The 15,172-nt window shown below is 48.1% G+C and overlaps 1 protein-coding gene across 2 annotated transcripts in view; it reads right to left on the bottom strand.

The window, feature by feature from the left end:
- Positions 1-14,932, bottom strand: part of LOC115311762 (terminal uridylyltransferase 7) — a 36,937-nt gene extending 22,005 nt beyond the window's left edge. Inside the window, exons 1-12 of one of the 2 annotated variants that reach the window (XM_029970575.4) lie at positions 14,824-14,932; positions 12,903-13,513; positions 11,973-12,073; positions 10,972-11,088; positions 10,280-10,454; positions 9,013-9,156; positions 7,726-7,922; positions 7,327-7,440; positions 6,087-6,134; positions 5,605-5,776; positions 2,497-2,714; positions 1,638-1,811 (exon numbers count right to left, since the gene is read on the bottom strand). In XM_029970575.4, coding sequence (XP_029826435.2) covers positions 1,638-1,811; positions 2,497-2,714; positions 5,605-5,776; positions 6,087-6,134; positions 7,327-7,440; positions 7,726-7,922; positions 9,013-9,156; positions 10,280-10,454; positions 10,972-11,088; positions 11,973-12,073; positions 12,903-13,506 — 2,064 coding nt within the window. In that variant the 5' untranslated portion in view covers positions 13,507-13,513; positions 14,824-14,932. The remainder of the gene's footprint in view (positions 1-1,637; positions 1,812-2,496; positions 2,715-5,604; positions 5,777-6,086; positions 6,135-7,326; positions 7,441-7,725; positions 7,923-9,012; positions 9,157-10,279; positions 10,455-10,971; positions 11,089-11,972; positions 12,074-12,902; positions 13,514-14,823) is intronic. The other variant, XM_029970577.4, reaches the window with a different exon arrangement.
- Between the last annotated feature and the right edge of the window lie 240 nt (positions 14,933-15,172).

The raw sequence follows: 15,172 nt of genomic DNA, 5'->3' as shown, positions 1-15,172 counted from the left end.
GTCCTTGTTGAAATTTAAGAATTTATGTTAAAATACACATGAACAAAAACTTTCAGCTTTCCTACTCTGGTGAAGAAGGAAGACCAGAGGAGCTGCACTATGGTGGAACAACTTCAAGGACGACTTCTTGGACGACCTCAAGGACAATGCCTAAAGGACGACCTCAAGGACGACTTCTAGGACGACCTCAAGGACAATGCCTAGGACGACCTCAGGGACGATGTCTAATACGACCTCAAGGACAACCTCAAGGGCGACTTCTAGGACGACCTTGAGGAAAGCCTCCAGGACGACCTCAAGGACAACCTCTTGAAGGACCTCAAGTACGACCTCAGGGACGACGTCTAGGACGACCTCAAGGACGACTTCTAAGACGACCTCAAGGATGACTTCTAGGATGACCTTGAGGACAACCTCTCGGACGACCTCAAGGACAATGTCTAGGACGGCCTCAAGAACGACGTCTAGGACAACCTCAAGGGCAACTTCTAGGACAACCTCAAGGATGACACCTAGAGGACATTGTCCTCTAGGCATCGTCCTTGAGGACGACATCTAGGACACACCTAGAGAAATCCTGTCTTTCCACTCTGGTGAAAAACAGAGTGGAAAGGCTGGAAAGGTTGCCACCATCTATGAGCGACAGCAACAACCAGACAACCGGCAAGCCGGTTATCTGGTTGCTGCCGTCACTCATAGATGGCGGTAGCTGCCCACAGTTGCGTGTTGATTTATTTGTCCACGGACACGAAACCGGGGCAACTAGCCCTAAACAGCTCTGCTGTAAAAATATTTATATATTAATTATTCCAAAAAATTAATTAAATATTGCAGAAAGAAAAAACAAATCTGACTATCATTCGGAAATTCAAGGGCTTTCAAGCACCGCTAGAAATTCCAGGGCTTTCAAGGTCTGGAAAAATGCAGTTTTCAAATTCAAGGGTTTTCAGGGTTTTCAAGCACCCGAGCAAACCCTACTAACGTACTTATGCAAGTACCAACCTAACGTACTTCGTTAAAAAGCAGTCACTAAATGCTAAGTTAGAATTAGGTTTGAGTAACTGTAACCAAGTGTGCTTGTAAAAAAAGTGAAAGCCGTTTACAACTCCCTGTAATGCCGAATCGGAGCGCAGCTCTTGAGGAGGTGGAGGGAAGGGTACTGAGGGGAGGGAAGACCCCTCCTTCTCCTCCCCTCATTCTTTAATATGCTCCGGGGGGGGGTCACCTGACCTCGGGGGGGGGGGGGGGGGGGGGGGGCCGTGACCTAGGGGAGGGGGGCCACGTGACCTTGAGGTGACCTAGGGGGGTCACGTGACCCCCCTAATTACGCCGACGGCGACGCCGCTCAAGCCGGAAACGGGCGCCTAAGAGCTGCGCTCTAAAAGGCAACAACAGTAGCAACTTAATTACTATAAAGAGCAACTTTTACAGCTCTGCACTGCACCTTACCTACATCAAAAGCCAGAGACATAATGACAAGAAGCAGAGAGATGACCCATCACCATCGCCGCAACAGGCAAGATGCGCAGTGGTGACGGCCGAGCAGATGCAAGTGCTTGCTTAGCAGTATTCCACAAGCTATCATGACACAAATTCAAGCAAGGATCAATAAAATCGAAATGCGAGCTCGACGCTACCATGTTGGCGATGACTTTGACGGCATCCGTGATGGGCACATCAGGATCGTGCTCGTCCGTGTCCGGCGCCGCGTCCGAGGAACACGAACTGGCGTCGTCGACATCTTCGTCCTCCTCTTCTTCCTCGTCGTCCGTGGTCTTGGTTCCACCAGGCTCCTTGTCGGCCACCTTGGGCTGCGGCAGAATGAACGTCGGCGCAGCTCCAACAACGTCGGCTTTCGCACCTCCGAACAATTATAGCTCTCAGAACCGAGACCGAAACAGAATCAAGAGATTATCGCTTTGGTGCCTGGAACATGCCCGTGACTGAATCTGTCTGCCACCACATCCCGCCCGTGTTTCGAAAGTGCTCCCGAAATGGCGACAAATGACAGTGCGGAAGTTGGCACGCCAAGTGGACGGATGTCCCGATCTGGGCGTTTGGTGCCACAAGTCCTGGCACAACGTATGAGTGAACACAAGCATCACCGTCGTTGCAAAGTCCGGCATCTGCCACACCCACCACTGTCACTGTGACACCGTGACAAATCTTTGACATCATCGGGCAAAAATCGAGGGAGAATTTTTCAGCAAGAGGCAGTCAGAGACGTGTTCTAGGCACCACGGCCCACAAGACGTAGTGGTGACACGGGCCGCATCTATTCAGCAACTATCAAAAGGCAAAAACTACAGTTAGAGAACAACAGACACACTCATAGAACAGCCAGCAGCCAAGACGGGAGCTGACCACCTCTTTTGGAGGGTCGGCACAGGGCTGGGAGCCGACAGCACCCCGAAAAAGGCTGTCAGCTCCCGAGCTTGTCTCAACCTTGAAGAAAACGCGGGCAAGCCCAGAGTGGTAGAGGAGAGAGGGGTTTACCTTGGACTCTTCCTGGTCTGAATCGGAGTCCGACCCAAACTCTGAGTTGTCGGTGCACCGGGGCTGCGCATACACGTTTGGACGGATCAGGTCAATCGCCCCAGTGACCTGTGGCTCGTGGAAGTAGATGGCAGACTCGCGAAGCGCCCGCTTGAGGAACAGGTTCATCTCTTCACTTGGGATGGAGCGGGCCAGGTTCCGCTTGCTCGAGTAAGGGTCTGTGTCCAAGACAAGACAAAAAATGGCATTTTATGTTCCTTTATCCGGGCCTGCTAATAGCAACGTGCCTTCCCAGTGGAGTATCACAAGACTGATGGCAAAAAAACACGCACACACACACTTAACTTTCTAACATTACACATGCATACACACCAAGTTCGGAGAAACCAAATCCGGGAGAACTTCTAAGCATGGGGGGGGGTAGTGTTTTTCAAGAAGGAATACAGGCGAGCCCGGTTATATCACACTCAGGTATTTCAAATTACTTTTTATATCAAACAGTCCAAACATCCCCTTGAAAATCACATGTAATAGTTGTGGGGATTCCTGTCTCTCCCTTCCCCGATGGCTGTGATAACGGCCGCAGGTCGGAACGCTTGGCCGCCTTCGCCGTAAGCTCCGACCTGTTCGTGAAGCGGAAAGTCCCGTCTTGGGGGGGGGGGGGCCCTCCCCTCACTCTCTTTCAAGGGGACCGATTTCCGTTCCCCCGCTCGGATGCGGATCACTGCTGACAGGCAAGGAGGTTTTTCCTCTTGTTTTCCCGCTTTCGGGAAAGGGAATTGTCCGGTGACCGCAAAAGAGATAAAACGTGTGTTGGCGACTTGTCCCATGCTACCCCGATCCTGCCTCTCCGGAAGCCCGCGTCTGGCAGGTAAGGACCTTTTGTTACCTTGCCGGCACGGGGGGCATTTTGCATGGGGACATTGTTAGGGTTGTGCGAATATTCGAAATTTCGAATAATAATTCCGAATAATACACTATTCGATATTCGCTTCGAGAAGAAATGCACTATTCGCGCTTTTCGAAGTGTTGATTGCGGCGGATTGGCCCCGTTGAATGCGCTTCTTGCCAAGCACCGGTGCGCTGCAAAGAAGCAATATTCGCGGAAGCGAGCTCCGCGGGTGTTGCTTCTCTGCAGCGCACCGGTGCTTGGTGAGAAGCGCACTGAACGGAGTAACACGCCGCGAAAAACACTTGGAAAAGTATGAATATCGTAATAGCGTGCTTGGAAGTAAATCATACCTTCAAAGCGGAATGACTGAATGTGTAAATAAATTAAAACTTTGTGAATGTGTACATCTACATTGCAGTAAAACTGTTATGCAAGAGTGTACTATGTTAGGCAGGGATGCCCTTACAACCTGCGTTCATCATGCTCGATTAATTCTTTTTTAACTCGAGATTAATGAAAGAACATTTTATATAGCAAGATTTGTAAATTAACACCATTGGGTATACTTGGCCGTCTCTACATGATTCATTTTATGTCAAATCCGTCGTTTACTTGCCACCTGAAGACACCAGACCTTCTGAAGTCACAGTTCATAAATATAGATAGATGAAACTTAGCTCATAAATGCACGAGTGGAACAACCTTCACAAGTTTAGCTGGGTTTTTGTCTAAGCATTATGCAATTGTAGTGAAAGGCGTGGAAAAACTATTCGATATTCGAATCGAAAATATTCGGCCAAAGCCACTATTCGCTTCGAATTCGATTCGAACTCAAAATCCACTATTCGCACAAGACTAGACATTGTAGTTCTTTTAGAAAAGTGTTCTAATAAATGCTCTTGGACTCTGCCCTTACTTTGGTATGTGTCTTCTCTTCCACTATATTTGAGAGAGTGATACAAGGTAGATGATCATTGGCACCGACGGAGGTAATTTATCAAACCGACCTGCGGTAATGTCGCCCTAAACGTCGTCTATATTACCGCGGAGATGTGGGGACCGCGCTACTAGGTTTGACGTCTCCTTTGCGATCGTCGCCGCTGCTTAGATAACCCTTTGGTTACTCTATCAGTACCTGTGTTGGTACCGATCATCCCACATAGTATAGGAGCGTTGTTTTTTTGTATCCAACTCCCATGGCTAAACACCTAGCATAGCGAAGGAAGCCGTGCCGCCCCGCGCTTTTCTCGTGATCTGAATGCCCGGTGGCAAGCACATTGCTTGCGTTGCGTGACTGGCAGACCGCCAAGCCAGAAAACACGAGAGCAGTTGTGAAAAAAAAAAAGACAATAAACCGTAAAAAAAAAAAGGTTAAGGATGGCAAAAGCAAGGAAAAGGGAATGCATGCGCATGTAGGCAAGTAGACAGCAACGGTTGTGCAATTGCACTTTGAACGTTTTATCTTTGTTTACCTTTTTCTTTTGCTGTTATTGCTTTGCCTCCTGCCGGAATTTAGTGAGCTTTCTTTTTTGTTGCTGGCTTAACTTTTCCTACGCATCAAGACATTTCTTTTATGTGTCTTGCTTTTCCATTTTTCCTTGAGTATTTTTCAAATTATTTTCGTGTTTTGGCGCTTAGGCTGTATGGAGGTCCTGGCCAGGTGCGTGTGTAAGCACACCGGTGTTTCCGGTCTCCACCAACTACGCTCTACTGTACTTAGAGGCTCTTGGATACTCTATGTCGTAAGCTCCCATTTGCTGCGACCTTCGGTATTAGCAGAGACGCCAGGAAATTTCAACTCTACCTTAATTTAACATATTTTTGTATATCTAATTATTGATATATCAAACTATTTTGCGATCCCCTTTGAATTCAATATATCTGGGTTCGACTGTATTGACAACAAATTTCATTGCAGCAGTCTGTTGCGACAGCAAAATCTCCCTGTTTAGGTGCGGAGAGGGGGGTTATTTGCATTTTCCGGTAGATTTTTCTCTCAATCGTACAGCTGTACAAACTGAAAGGAAAAGTAGAAAAAAAAAAAAAGAAACATCAAAGTCTTGCAGAGCACGAAGGCCACATGACTCCACTGGAGTCACTAGACAAAAAACAGCAAGCCCCAGAATGCAGTCCCCAACAATTCCGCTGACAATGAAGTCAGCGAAGTTCGACAAAAGCAGCGAGTCTTGGCACACTCAGCAAATGCGGTGCCTCACCTTCGATGGCAATGTAGCGCTTGTTCCACTTCTTCTCGGAGATGAGGACCGGCTTGAGACGGCGGATGCAGACGACATGCTTCTCGAGTCGGAACTCTGCTGCATAGAAGCGGAGCAGCTCGCACCAGAGGTCGCCCAAGCTCCGGTTGTTTGTGGACTTCCACTTCCACTCCTGCACATGCAGCATTAAACGGAGCAACTGGTTGAAACTTTGACAAATGACTTCTTTTCGCCAAAAAATATTTATCAGTGACTGAGTTTTCTTTGCAAGGCAGTAGTATAAAAAAAGATTCCATGTGCAGGTTTTTGCTTAATTATTTAAAAGGAGCACATACAGTGCTTGCAAGCTCTGCAGGCTTAGAAGCATCGGACAGAAATCGGTGACAACTCTTTGCAGAAGTGCTCAATAAGATCACCGGCGAAATTTCAGCTAGCTTCGATAAGGAAGCAATTCCGCATCAACACAAACGAAGGCAACTCACCGAGTCCTTCAAGCACAGGTGGGGCTCCGAGTCGCTACCGCCCGTCAGCTGCAAGAATGGGTCGACAAGAAAAAACATATTTAGCATAAAGACCAGCACAGCAAATGTGAGAAGGTCACCTACCAACCCTAAAAAAGTCAAAGCAGCAACGATCATTGAGGCTTTACTAATTTAAAAGCAAGAGTTTCACAAAACATAAACACAAAATCATACCCGTCAAGTTTGGAGAAACCATACCCGGGAGGTTTTCTAAGCCAGGGAATAGAGTTTTTAAAAAAATAAAAACGCTATCATTGCTGCCCTCTGTAGCGACACTGCAGAAGGGGGATTATTGAATGGAAAGCGCCGAATAAACAAGGACCAAGAAGGGGACAGAGACGAAGCGCACTCACAACTGAAGGTTTATTGAAAACAACATTGACTATTAATACCGTCTATCAGGGTGTTGGCTCAAAAAGAAAAACTCTTTATCAGTTAAGTGCAGTGACGGCGCACTAAGGGGGATTAATTTGCATTTTCCAAATTTCCTCGTCATTCGCGCAACCGTACAAAATGGTAAAATATTGGGAGCCTCCCGTCTAATATGAAAGACTTGGCAAGTAGGTAGCATATAACGATGTACTACTCATTATCCCCTTTAAGATGGAGTGGGGCCACCTGGCGGCTCTAATGATCATGTGACCGCTTCTGCGCTTCGTTGGTAGCATGTAGGTTGAGGTGTATCACTCACAATTAAAGTTTTATTCATTAATTTTAACGAGTGTTTAGGATTGCTTTTGACCTAATTCTTTTGTTGTAGTTCTCGTCAAAATTAAACTCAAACAGCGTCACAACAGTTGCGTTGCGGCCTACAAATCAGGACCCAGCGACCCAGTTTCGTGTCGTCGTACTGACCACGACCAAACCTGTTGTCATCGTGGCTTCGGAGGCTTGTCAAGTGACCAAACAGGTAGATTCTAAGACGGCATGGCAAACAAATTACTTTATAAAGTGAAATCATTTGAGACATGTGGCAACCTTTAATTCGCACGACGTGTCATGTTTTAATCGCTCGCATTCCACGCGTGACGTCACATTTCACGACAGCATTGGGGGTCGTACGAAATTTTGGCGCAAGGTCACGTGGCTGTGACGTCATGACCCTATCGACCAATCAGGATTTCCTCATCCCACGGACACCGGCTTTTCTGGGGCACGAGCTCCTTATCGCGTTAAAAAGGGAGAGATTGTTATCCCTGACCTCGTGCAGGACAGGAACAACCGGAGGCTTGCACTGTTGCAGGAAGTAGATGACCATGATGGGATAGGCGTGGGGTGGCAGCGTGCCTCTCTCCTGCCTGTCCAACTTGCACACCTGGAAAACCACAGGACGGAACGTGTCGGTCCTACCGCGGCGGAAGGAGACGTCGGCAACGACGTCGTTCCTAGTGGCCCGAAAGACGCGCGGCCAACTATGGGTGTAAAAACAGGAAGAAAGAGAAGGACACGAGAGAGCGTGTGGACGTCGGAACGCAGAGCTCCAGTTGGAATGATCGGGGGGGGGAAGACGCAAAGCTAGAAAAGCTAGCAAACCCAAGATTGAAGCCTAAGCTTCAGTCGTCACTTGTAGCACGTCCGGCGAGTTTGGAATTGCACTCACGTGTCCCCAGTAGCGGAAAATGACGCCGAGCGACTGCACCCTGGGATCCAGAGAGGCGTAGTCTGCCAACAGTCTCGAGGTCTTGATGGAGTTGGAGTTGTTCAAGCTGATCTCACACTTGAGGTCCGTCGGACCGTCCACGAAGCGAAATCTGGGCACTTTCGCCAGGAAATCGCGTTCCGGGGACGAGAAGTTGTCTGGATGTGAAAACACAGAAAGAGAGCCCGTTCAGAAGCACTCACATGGACACTACCCGCTTGGGTGCAGTGTCTAGAATGCATCTTTAACTGCTGGTGTCTTCTACCGCAGGGTTGGATTGGGGTTTTATGGCGCAAGGGCTGCAGAGGCCAAAGAGCCTTCTACCGCGGGATTATTTTCCAGGAGGGTATGTTACTTCCGGTTGGCTATTGTTTTTGGTCGTTTTCAACGACCCCCTGCATTATGCGCATACTTCAAAAAGTCTCGCCACCGAGGACTAACTGCATTACCTCGCGAAAGTTGCTTATACGAGATCGATACGCCTTCCCGATCCCTCGGGAGATCGGAAGAGCGTTTGTGCCTCAAAGAAATGACAAATTTGCAAAGGTATCGTGGGCGCATCTTCAGGAACACCAATAAGACTTGCCTCGCTCCTTTACCTGAAAACTGCTTAAAACCCACAAAATCCCTTAATGCGTTCCAACTACTTCGGGAACGGAGAAGCATAGGCGATGGGCACCCACCTCCCCCAAGTGCCGCAGATATGCGCCGAGCCTTCCCGCAGGGGTGGCCGAGCCAAGTCTTGGATTTTTGCAGACAATCTTACTAAAGTTTTTATTTCACTTTTAGTCTCAGTAGTGCACAAAAGCAATTCTAGAGTTTTGACTCGCTTGCTTTTTATTCAGGCTTCTCTCCCAGAGCATATGCAGATTGCATTTGTACGCGCCGTAATGGCCAATCGTTGTACGGAGATGGTCGGTTGTGTCGCCGCATTCTCGCATTTATCCATCTGCCGGCAGCACATCCAAGTAGCTAGCACCGTCTGCCAATGCAGTCGCCCTGCGATCACTCAGGCTCGGCGGCATCCCTCGTCTCGAGATAATCTAAATAACTTCACTCGTGGCATTTTGATTGTGCTGGTACGCTTCGGTAACTTAAAAGGCACGTTTCACAATTTACCACTTTTCTGTACAGAGTGTGCTCTGAAGTGTACGTTGCGCACTTTATAACGCTTTCCACGGGGACACCAGCCCTCAAACACATTCCGTGTTGAAAGAGAAGGGATGCGGAGATCAGAATGCAACTCACCCTCGTCTTGGGTGATCTTGTCCGAAAGCTCCACGAGGAGCTCGGCCACCTCGGTTTTGCCGGTCGAGGACAGGTCCAGGTTCACTTCGCTATCGTACAGGCCGAAACCGTTGACCGAGGATCCATGGAGGGTCAGCTTGATGTCTGCATAATGAACACGGATGGTCAATCGAAAAAATTGTGCCGACGGTCACACGACACGATGCGAATGGACATTATGAGCTTGTGCAACATTTATTTCATACTGTGTCGTGATTGACTGGAATCTCCGGTGACATTCTCTTCCGCGTGATACTTTATGTTCACGCACAGCGTGATCTTGACATCAAATGCATTCCATCCTGGCACCCAGGGTGAGACGATCAGTGCCTCAACAATGACGACGTTCTCTCATGGGCGTGTTTACAACCTCAATGGAATACCCATCGAGACTGTGGCTCACAATTGTTATAAAATAAACAGCCAAAAGTCAGGAGACTGATTACAGCTAACAGTTACATGATAACCCTTTCCTGACCATGGAGAAAATATGCGTTTTGTGTAGTTTTTGTTCCATTCATTCGTTTAAGAAACTTTGATTTACAAGATAATGTCACGCGTAAAAATAAAGCTAAATAAAAGGCGTTTGGATTATGCAAATTTCCATGCAGACTAATTCGCCGAATGCAATAGTTTTTATAATAATTGGGTGCCAACAAAGTGAAGATATGGCGATAGTTCGAAGGAAAAAAGTGCAAAAACAAATCTGAATTATATGAAACGTTTCTCATTTTTGCAACAAAATAACTAAACAAAAACTATAATTTTACCTCAAAAACAGTTTCGATCAACCAAAGATCAAGTCAATCCTCATCACTGATATGCCATTGGGCTAACCAGTTTCCCAATAGGGTGAAGCAGGGGTCATTAAAACCGAAATATGATGATTGCGCTTCATAGTCAGACACACTGCTGCTATCCGAGTCTGACAAAGCGACAAATGATTCGCAAGAACTGCCGCGCTTGCGAGCGCGTGCCACACCTGTGGAAGAGCTTACGGCAGTCACGATCGGCGACGTGTCGTGGGCTTCACGCTCTGCTTAAAAATCGCAGAAAGAGAAACGCAGAAACTAAAACTGCAGTCTTTAAACTACTTACGAGGTGGTGCGGGGAACGCGATAGCTCCACGGGAGTTTTGAAATGGGCCTCCGCGTTTATCGATCACGGGTGATCGACTCCCCGTGGGCGCGGCCAGGAGAGTTACGTGCACTGTAGTTACGGTTCTCACCGGGCAGGGTTTCTCGAAGAGAGGCCTCCAGTTTCTCGGCAAATGCTTTTCTCAGCTCCACCTTCTCCTTGGTCAGCCCGAATCCGCTCACACTTTGAAGCAGGGAGTCGATGGCCTTGACTTGGACTTTCACAGGATGAGGGATGTTCTTGACGTCCATCCGCATCTCGCTCACCTGCAAAACGGTGGCAATCGAAATCCTCAAAAAATCACTCGTAACTTTTGAATGATACAATGGTTTCTTCCGAAACTTGCTCATTTGGTTTGAACCGGTAGCGCCACATTCAGGAGGAGGACGAGCGTTTGGTGATGCAGTTTATTGTTGCGGCGAAAACAAAACATTATACATTTCTTTGGGGGGGGACACCCTGTACAAATAGAACTAACCGCTCGAACGACCTCAGCTCGTCGTAGCCAAACGAACCCACCTAACCTTTTGTTAGCTTTCTTCTTTCTCCGCTCTTCTGTCTTGATATCGGGACGAGCGATGTAAGCACTTGCGATTTGCAGCGTTCCGCTCCGGTCTTTACGCCAGTTCGTAAAAACTGGAGCTAAACGGGCCCCCGCCCATCTATTACTGACGCACCTGTCTATAAAGTGCAGCAACATGCTATCAAGTGTTTGCACACGCGTTGCCACGAAGAGCGACACACTATGTGATGCTCAAAAACGTGGAATTTCGAAGCACTTACCGACAGCCTGAGTTGGTGCTGCTCTTGCTCCAGGTGTTTCTCGACGTACCAGTTGTCGTCGAAGTGCCGGTGGCACAAGTGGCAGTAGAAGATGGCCCTCGGAAACCGCTTGGACCTCTGCACGGGATGGCAGCGAGACGTCATTTGCCGTTTTAACACAGAAAATGCTTTAGCAAACACCGTAACATTGATTGCCCCTTTACATTTAGTGGGAAAGCTTTTGTTACGTGACCTATATTTTCCCGCTAGATTTAACTTGGAAGATTGTTTTAATTGACCACTTCCTGCAACTCTAAGCCACGTCACGTCAACTTCCCCAAATAAATTTCCCCGTTAGCGGGAAAACTGATGTCGTGTGACAATGTCACGTGATGTAATTTTTCATGCTAAATATGGCAAGAAAACGAATGTCACTGACCTCTCAATCTCCCAGGGAATTTTGGCAGAGTAACTAACATAGCATGACCACGTCACGTGACCCCAAGTAACGTGATGTTCAGTCACGTTATGTCAATTTTTCCCACTAAATTTAGATGGGAAATTCATGGGACATGACTCTCAACCCTCTCTGTGCTCCACAGCCCTGGTCAGCGTGATTAAACTTGCGCAACTTTCAAATATTACTCATTTCAGAGTCCGGCAAAACAAGTTTGCTACGAGCCTTCGGGCAAAAAGGCTAAGTCCCATTGAGTTGCGTCTCTGCCTAAGTGCCTGCCTGCTTCGGCACCTTCAACACTTTAAAGAGGTTGTCGCACACTTATTTGTACCACTGTTTTTCTTTAGGGTTCCCAACAATAATTTTGAAGCAATGGGAAGATATTGCATTGAGCTGCTTCAGCGTCAAGCAGCACATCCCTTCCGAAGTGATGTTCAGTCAAAATACATAATAAAAAAGAAGAGACGACTGTAACCTTTTCGAGTGACATTACAACATGAACTTCGTTTATATGACGTCACTTCCGTCTAATGAAAGGCAATAGAAGTGGGGGAAGGACTTGTACCTTCTTTAGAGGCAGCACACAGTGGCTTTTGAAAGTATTCAGGAATATGCTCTCAGTTGCCTCCTCAGCAAGGCGGTCCGGGTTCTTGAGATTTCTTCTGCCTGCATCGGAAGCCAGAGAAAGATATTTGGCAGACACTTTCGATAGTTTGGACTTATAACTACATAGGAACTATTCACTGGCGGTCATATCTGTGTGCGTAGTTGCCAAGCGCAATGTGACGGCAAGTTTCCGCACCGTTAAGATTGCCGGTCTTAGCATTCAACGTATTAATGTGGGATCCTTCTGAGCGTGCACTCTAAACGTCGCCCTCAAATATGCCATCCAGTGTATGCCCCCCAAGAGCGCAGTGAACACCACCTTCCAAGATTTGAAGCTGGACGCTTCAGAACATAGTAAAACAGCAATCTTTCCAGCATCATTCAGATTAAAATGATGAAACTCAGGCCACTCAGGTCATGAACAAGCGTCATGATTGATGTCATGAACGAGCCACACGGTGGACGTGTTACATATCTTGGGATACACGGGGTGATTTCGAAATGCAGGCCAAATCACTCCTGCAAAAACCATGCACTGCACAGAAGAAAGGTTGATGCTGAAGTGGTCTGTGCGAAAAGGCCCATTAAGAAACATTATTAGCAACGTATGAGACTTTACGGGGTATTAAGGCACACAATCGTGGAGGCTGGTTCACACATTACGACTGATTACGACCAGCGAATCCAAAAACCGGCACTTAAGCCTCTCGTGACTGCTCGTACAACCGGAAACGTAGCAGCGTAGCCACTAATAAGCAGTCACAAGAGGGTTAAAACCGGTCTTTTAGCGTCTCCGGTCAAAAGCAGTTGCAAGTGCATGAACCAGGCTCTCAAGCTAGCCTCACTACACACAGTTTCACACGGGAAGCATCCCCCCTCATCGTCTTACCAAACAATGCCCCTGACCCGCCCAGCAGAACCTCGGGTCTCCCCAGCAGACGCCTTTCCAGGTCTTGCAGGAACATGACGTCCCGGCCTCGGCGGGGACCCTGCGCCCCCGGCATCATGGGGACGCCGTCGTTCCCCGCAAACCTCTGCGTCCCCTTCCCCGCATTGGCGCTGTTGTTAAGGGTGCGGTGCGACGGCACGAGGATTCGGTGGTCCTGCCGCGGCTTCCGGTCTGGCTTCGGCATCGTGGGCGAAGCGGACGCCGGAACATCCGCTTGCGGTCCCGCGGAACTTGGGGTCGGGAGCAGCGGACCCTCCGGTCCCCCCGCATCTTGGTTCTCCCGTCGTTCCCTCCGTGCGGGCGGCGGGTTCCGTTTACGGTCTCGGCGTGCCGGCGGCTTCTGCTGTTGCCGCCGCTGACGGGGCGCGTGGTCCGATTCCGCAGCGGAGCTTTCGCCGAGCGCCGTGAAAGTGAAAGGAGTGCCGAGGCCGACCTTGGCGTCGGAGAGCGGAGTCGACGACGACTGGCTGTTGGGCGAGAGCAGGATGCGGTTGAGGTCCCGCTCGATTTCCAGACACCGCTCGCGCTCTGATAGCGCCGCCATCTTGTGGCTGCGAGGTAGAGGAGGAAATGGTTTTGGGTGTGTTGGTAACGTTCGGGCCTTGCGGAAACAAGGCATAAAAACGAATAGTGCAACATTGCTTCGTTGGATTAGGTTCGCCGACATGCTGCTAGCAGCGAATGATGGAAAACAGCACAAAGAACCTAAGAGCAGGTATTAGATGGTCCTGGTGTTTTGCGATGCTTTTTCTTTTATCATTTCAAACATGCATGACCCCAGCTACAAGCAATGATACACGTAACTGCTAGACAATGACACAAGTAATGAATGCAGCATCTGTATATTTGGGGTCTTTTGTAATAATTTCACCCTACATCCAAGCTCAGGGTAGTCTTTCTTGACGGAGGTGGCATATTATTTAAAAACAAACGAGAAATCACACTACCCGAAATTAGAATGACTTTTAATGATGCGGCACTAAAAATGAAGAGGCAGTTTCTGCACTCGCGAAATAGCTAGGTTAAGATTTGTTGCTGCCATGCTTTCTGTGCTTGACACTTCTTTGCGGTTATTATGCAGGCACCAACTTTTACACACATTTCGGGAGTGAAAAAGATTAGGCAAGGACACTGAAAAATCGTTTTTTTTTTTGGTCAAGTAAAAACAAGCTAACCAGCTCACAGCAAAACCAGGCTGACCAGCTAAATCACCAGGTTTTGGGATGCACCAAACAAGAAAGTGAACCCCAAACCCAGATCGCATCTAGTAATGTAGCAGCCGCCTATGTCCGAAGCTAAACAACTTCGAGATCAGTAACCGGACCGTGCCAGGTTATCCCCCCCAAAAAATTCAAAAATTACGTTTTTTTTCTCTGCTTTCCGTTATAAGAGGACATTTCCGCAACTTCGAACAATGCGATCCCGCGGAAACCAAGAGGCGATTACATTCGACGGTACATCGCGAGGCGAGTCCAAGATGACAGCTAGCGTCCTAAGCAACCGAGATCTGTGACGCCCACGTCGAGATTGGCTTACTTTGTTGGATTATCAGCCACACGACCGATAGAGATACCCCAGCTGGAGATGCAAGCGCATTTTCGTAAGCCTAGAGCGTGCACGGTTAGCTGGGCCGATTGCGTCTCAAACGCGACGTGGAAGCCGGCGAGAGTTGCTACACTGTAAATAAAGGGCCAACTATTCTGCGTCGTTCCGAAAAGAAGAAAAAGAAAACAAAAAGGGGGCCAAACAAAACTCCCGGTTTTGCAACAATCGACGCTTTTAAAATGGCGATCGCAGCCCGTGCATTGAAGCGAACGCTCGACGGCTTTGCAGCGAGCTGCAGCCGGGCATGGCTACATACCTGTAAGCGGTAAAGTTTTTGTGTCGAATCGGATTCCCGAACTGGCGATAGGAATTTTACGATAAAGTCATACATCCGCCATGTTGCAACAACACGCACATTGTTGATTGACTGGGACAACAAAGTGCTCCAAAGTCCTACCCCTATTTTATTTTTTGTGCGTGAAAGGTCTCTTCTTTTTTCTTAAAGCTGCACGCCATAAAGGTAATGGTAAATTAAAATTATATTAAAAATAAAGAGGCAATGACTTGTTACTTGGTCTTGTACAAAAGTCACGTGACGCGCCAGCGTTTTCTTTTCTTTTCTTTTTTTTTTTGAATGCGGAGCGCAAGTTTGTTTGCTCCTACCA

The sequence above is a fragment of the Ixodes scapularis genome, unplaced genomic scaffold (assembly GCF_016920785.2).
Source record: "Ixodes scapularis isolate PalLabHiFi unplaced genomic scaffold, ASM1692078v2 PGA_scaffold12__126_contigs__length_90152505, whole genome shotgun sequence".
Taxonomy (NCBI): Eukaryota; Metazoa; Arthropoda; class Arachnida; order Ixodida; family Ixodidae; genus Ixodes; species Ixodes scapularis.
This window is presented reverse-complemented; position numbering and strand designations above follow the sequence as displayed.